This window comes from Panulirus ornatus, chromosome 29, assembly GCF_036320965.1.
Source record: "Panulirus ornatus isolate Po-2019 chromosome 29, ASM3632096v1, whole genome shotgun sequence".
NCBI lineage: Eukaryota > Metazoa > Arthropoda > Malacostraca > Decapoda > Palinuridae > Panulirus > Panulirus ornatus.
Window position 1 is genome coordinate 11,554,082 of NC_092252.1, and position 6,053 is coordinate 11,560,134.

Genomic DNA, 6,053 nt, shown 5'->3' on the forward strand with positions numbered 1-6,053 from the left:
CAGTTAAGAGTCTTAAGTAATTTCAGTCTTCTCGGCGAGCGCGAGATGAAAAACGATCTCTGCTTACTTTGTACCACAGGAAATATTATTACACACACACAATAGATAGATAGATAGATAGATAGATAGAGATAGAGAGAGAGAGAGAGAGAGAGAGAGAGAGAGAGAGAGAGAGAGTATTTCATCTACAATTGCCCCAGGGCCCTATTTTGAAAGGTTCATTTTAGATACTGCAGGAACCCCTTTTCCAAGAGTTCCTGCAGCTCCAAGGTTGTGTGACGGTGTGTGTGTGTGTGTGTGTGCACAAGGGGTCAGCAACGCCAGCGGGTATATAAAGCCAGGCGGCTCGGCCAACTCAGTCATTCCCTCGACCCGCAGCTCCAGCGTAACATCCTAACGCAGTCATACAGACATTATGTTCAAGGTAGCGACTTTCACTGTGTCTTTGTTATTGAAAGCATAACTTGCCTTCAGTATTTCACTGCAATACATATAACCTCGCGGTCTAATCGAATTCTTACACTGTTTTTACGCCAATACCGAAAACTTCATTCATTATCAAATCTTTTGGCAAAACGTAACTACCAAAACTCATAGCCACCAAAAATAATCAATACTCAATTCTAAATTCATATCCATCCAAAAAAAAAGTGGAAGAAAATGGACCCAAGTCAAGACAACACTGATCCAGAACTAAAAAGAACCGTAACTACCTATGATTGTCTTGCTTCCTAACTACTTTCATTAATCACGAAACTAAGCTAGTGATTATTCTACCGTCATTCACCAGGAATCATCTCCCCAGGTATGCCTTGTCCTGGTGGTGGTGGGCGCAGCTCTAGCAGATCCGGGAGACTATCAACCAGTCTACAAATCGGTACGTTGTGTGCGCCTTACGCGTGTGTTGATTAGCATGCCATATAGTTCTACATGAACCGGGTGTCATTCGGGCACCAAACGAGAATTAAGACATTAAATTTTTCATGCAGGAACCTCTGCCCTACAAGTATGACTACGGAGTGAGCGACCACTACAAGGCCACCGACTTCGGCCAGCATGAGAACTCTGACGGTAAAAACGTTTGGGGCACCTACTGGGTCAACCTCCCTGACGGTCGCAAACAAAGGGTAAGTCTAGCTTCTCTGTGTTGACACTTTAATAACTTCATGTATATAGGAAAGTCCACGGCTATCGTAAAACATTATCGTTAATTCCTTACAACTTCTTTCTCTTACCGCAGGTGGACTACACAGCTGACCACTACAGGGGCTACGTAGCCAAGGTCAGCTACTACGGCAAGGCTCACCACCCCAAGCACTACGGACCCGCCGCCACCTTCTTCCAAAATCACGGTCACGGTCACGGATACGGCGGCGGCTACGGACACTAAGAACTTTCTTCAACCAAACCGATATATTTTTGTAGGGTAAATGTGGAGGGAAATAAATGATAACCAACATCCTGGCTCTCATTCTCGTCCAAATGACATTCAGCAGGACGTAGTTACTTGGTTAACCACATCTTACAAAAGTGGTGAAAACAGATCATGGATAAAATGAAGTCTACTTCACACACACACACACACACACACATATATATATATATATATATATATATATATATATATATATATATATATATATATATATATATATCTTCTTTCAAACTATTCGCCATTTCCCGCATTAGCGAGGTAGCGTTAAGAACAGAGGACTGGGCCTTTGAGGGAATACCCTCACCTGGCCCAATTCTTTGTTCCTTCTTTTGGAAAATTAAAAAAAAACGAGAGGGGAGGATTTCCAGCCCCCCGCTCCCTCCCCTTTTAGTCGCCTTCTACAACACGCAGGGAATACGTGTAAAGTATTCTTTCTCCCCTATCCCCAGGGATAATATATATATATATATATATATATATATATATATATATATATATATATATATATATATATATATATATATATATATTGGATAAAATCACAATTGAGCGTGTGATCAAGTATATTCCTATGAGTCCAAGGGGAAACGAAACACGAGAAGTTCCCAAGAGCACCTTCGCGTAATAATCACATCATAAGGGGAGACACAAGAAAGAAATATAACTCAGTTGATATACAACGAAGAGACGTAGCTAGGACGCCATTTGGTAAACAAGTGACTACCCGAATGGAGGTCGGGTAATTTCGAATCTGGCATCAAGCGTTTCATAAACTTTTTATGTGGACAAGAAGGGGAACTGCTTTCAAATTCTATCAACAATAAAACTATCCAATTTGTATAAACTTTACTAATATCAATGCTTTAATTCTATTACCAAATACACACAGAATTGGCACCTCGACTTATGTACTTTATCACTAAGGCTGACCAATACTAAACACACTAATTAGGATACACTAGCGAACTGCAAAGGTTGAGGATGGTTTCCAAGAAGAATTCGAATGCCTTACCTATAAAGCCTACAGTAGATTCCGCTAGCCTTTTTTTATACTTTACTACTGCTTATCTGACTTTTCTTGGAGCCTACAACATCAAAGTCATATTATCAAAATCCGGTATAGTATCTTATGAACCCTTCTTTACAACGCATGCAACGCCTGCATGACTGGTTACGGCAGGGACATTGGAATTCAGTATCTGACCTGAAATTAAAGAAGCATCTCTTCTTTTCCTCGAGTATATGAAATGAACATCCACAGCATCCAGGACAAGTAACTATCCAATCGTCCACGAAAGCATAGTCAAAGCAGTTTACAAGAACTCTAAGGAATCATACATCCAAATACAGATCAAAACTGTTTTAAACATGTCAGCCAAACCACAGTGTAGTATTCTGACACCAAAATATATATACATCGTAGCGACAGATTACCAAAGTTGCTTCGGAAGGAATGTAAAATATGGTCCATGCCCTTCCTGGATTTGTGGAAATCCTATACTGAAGGTTTTGTAATCCCAGCGGTGTTTTATGGTTGCGAGACATACATAGGGTATAGAAGAAATGAAATGAAATGTTTGAGGGCATTATGAGATGTGAGGAAGGTTGATCAAATATGTGAGGAAGGTTGATCAAATAAGTCACGATAAAATTAATGAGAGGCGTGGAAATAGGAAGAGTATGGCTAAGACAGCTGGAGTTGTGCTGAAATGGTTTAGATATCTAGAGAGAATAAGTGAGGAAAGGCTGACAAACATAAATCTATGTGTCAGAAGTGTAGGGGAAAAGAAGAAGGGGGAGACCAAATTGGATATGGAAACACGAAATCAACAAGAGTCTCAGTACTCGGGGCCAGGACTTGCAAGAGGGTGATAAGCGTGCAAGGGACAGATTGAACTGGAGCGATGTGCAATACACGTCAAATGGGTTGAACCACGGCATAAAAGGCAGTCGGAGGAAACCGTGGAAAAGTCTATGGGGCCTGATTGTGGATGGAGAAATAGGGTTTCAATCCATTACGCATGAGAGTTTGAGAATAGGTGTGAGTGCATGAGGACTTTTCTTCGTCTGTTCCTGGCGCTACCCAACCAACACAGGATATGGCGAAAATCATAAAACAATGAAAGAAATATACACGCACTAATGTGACGAGGAGATTGGTGCTAGTGCGTCAGGGTCAGCAGAGAACGTCAACGACAGCGGGTATAAAAAAGCCAAGCGACTTGTCCCCTCAGTCAGTCAGCTGGACACGCAGCTCCAGCACAGCAACCCTGCACAGTCACACAGACATGATACACAAGGTGTGTCTTTCATTCTGTCTTTGTTGCTCACTGCACAGCTTACTGTAAGAATGCAATATCATATTCATGGTAGATTTCCTTATTAATCATTGTATTCTTTTTCTGTGAATACCGTACACTTATTCATTAATGACAATATTTCACAACCCATAACCATCAACACTCATAACCAGAAAATTAACTAATGCTTGCTTACGAATCTATATAGTTTCATAAAACAAATAATAATAATGGTGGATCCAGTTCAAGATAACCAGGATTCAGCACTACAGTGAATCGTAACTACCCTTACTAGGCGCTGGCTTCCATCCTTGATATCTTCTCTCCTTATATTCCATCACCGTGACTCATCAGGAATCATCTCCCCAGGTGTGCCTTGTCCTGGTGGTGGTGGGCGCGGCTCTGGCAGACCCGGGTGACTACCAACCAGTCTACAAATCGGTACGTTGTGTGTGCGTGCGTGTGTGTGTTGATTAACAGCATGCGATATTGTTCTATGCCATTCCGGTGTAATCTGGGCAACAAAAGTTTTAAACATTAAAGCATTACATCTTTCATGCAGGAGCCTCTGCCCTACAAGTTTGACTACGGAGTGAGCGACCACTACAAAGCCACCGACTTCGGCCAGCATGAGAACTCTGACGGTAAAAATGTTTGGGGCACCTACTGGGTCAACCTCCCTGACGGTCGCAAACAAAGGGTAAGTCAATTTCTCCAGGTTTACACTTTGACAACGTTTTTTGTTAAGTAAATCCCACAGCCACCGTAAAATTCTATCGTTAATTCCTTACACCTTCTCTCTCTTACCGCAGGTGGATTACACTGTTGACCACTACAAGGGCTACGTAGCCAAGGTCAGCTACTACGGCAAGGCTCACCACCCCAAGCACTACGGACCTGCCGCCACTTTCTTCCAAAATCACGGTCACGGTCACGGATACGGCGGCGGCTACGGACACTGAGGAGTTTCCACATCTAAACTGTTATATTTTTGTAGGGTAAATGTGGAGGAAGTAAATAATAACCAACAACTCGCCTCTCATTCTCTTCTAAATGGCATTCAGTAGGACTTTGTTACTTGGTTGAACAAACTCTGGAAAAGATTGATTCAACTTCACACACATATATATATTATCCATCATCACAATCGTGGTAAACAGGTTGGTATAGAAACAAACCACTTAGAGCTGAGACAGACATCAATTTTTCGACAGTTCATCGGTCTTCCTCAGGAGATACTGATTCCAGCATTTGGCAGGATCATAATCCCCAGCAAGTGATGGTTCATCCAATCGGACGCCTTAGCGTATCGCTCTGATTGATTCACTCGTCCGACTGCCTCCACTCGTTCACAGCGATCTCCGCTACCTGACGTGACCAGCAGATGAACCCAGACCTTGCGTTAACGTTGTCTTTGGTGACGATGTAAGCCGCTTCTAATGTCTTTCTTATCTGTTTGCTTAGGCCCTCGTGAAGCACTCTCGCCCCGTCCCATTTGGGTAGTTATCCACGTTCGTCCGAATGTACTACAAGAGAACTGGATATCCTGAATTTTCTTTTACGGCAGCTTTATGCTGATCGATCCTTTTCTTTATTCCTTTCCCTGTCTCTCCATAACTACGCGCGTTCACAACCACCAAAGGGAATCTTGTACACAACACTTTCCTCAGTGCTGTGTCGCATGTCTGGTTTATATCTTACTATTTCACAAATCTATATGCAGAAGCTTCACTTAACCGTGAAGAGAGATATGCACAATCACCACTGGAAAAAGAAAATAAAAACATCGAGTACTTTCTTCCTGAGGATGTAACATACGAAAGTACTCTGTTCTTATTTTCTCTTTCCAGTGGTGACTGGGCATATATATATATATATATATATATATATATATATATATATATATATATATATATATATATATATATGTTTACGATGAAATTTAGGATTCTTATAGACTGTACCTCCATATACATATAAGTTATTTCTAGTATGATCAAGACATTTCATCACATGATACATTTCCCTCAAATATAAAACAATGAAGGCAAAAAAGCAACGCACGTTTGGGTCTTTACGAGCTTTTTGTAATAGACAAAATCAGAAACAGGAGAAATACCTGGGAACTTTATAAGTACGGTGGGGCAAATAAGTCAGTTGTGCAACTTGAAGCTTCGGAAGTGTCAGTCACTGTCTATGATAAAAAGGTGTCAATGGTGCTGTTCTCCACTGTCATTATTGGTAAATCATTCCGTTCATCAAGAATACAGCTCAAAGAAACGTACTATTCCTCCCCGGAAACAAAACGTTTGCCCCAA

The 6,053-nt window shown here is 41.4% G+C and overlaps 2 protein-coding genes across 2 annotated transcripts; both read left to right on the plus strand.

Moving 5' to 3' along the window:
• The first annotated feature begins 357 nt into the window (after positions 1-357).
• Positions 358-1,459, plus strand: LOC139757952 (cuticle protein 7-like). The gene is made up of 4 exons (XM_071678888.1): positions 358-424; positions 806-877; positions 990-1,127; positions 1,241-1,459. Exons 1-4 carry the CDS (start codon positions 416-418, stop codon positions 1,388-1,390), a joined length of 369 nt encoding a protein of 122 aa, XP_071534989.1. The 5' UTR covers positions 358-415; the 3' UTR covers positions 1,391-1,459.
• Positions 1,460-3,683: 2,224 nt separating this feature from the next.
• Positions 3,684-4,766, plus strand: LOC139757953 (pupal cuticle protein Edg-84A-like). The gene is made up of 4 exons (XM_071678889.1): positions 3,684-3,735; positions 4,105-4,176; positions 4,298-4,435; positions 4,548-4,766. The coding sequence occupies exons 1-4, from the start codon at positions 3,724-3,726 to the stop codon at positions 4,695-4,697; spliced, it is 372 nt and encodes a 123-aa protein (XP_071534990.1). The 5' UTR covers positions 3,684-3,723; the 3' UTR covers positions 4,698-4,766.
• The last annotated feature ends 1,287 nt before the right edge of the window (positions 4,767-6,053 follow it).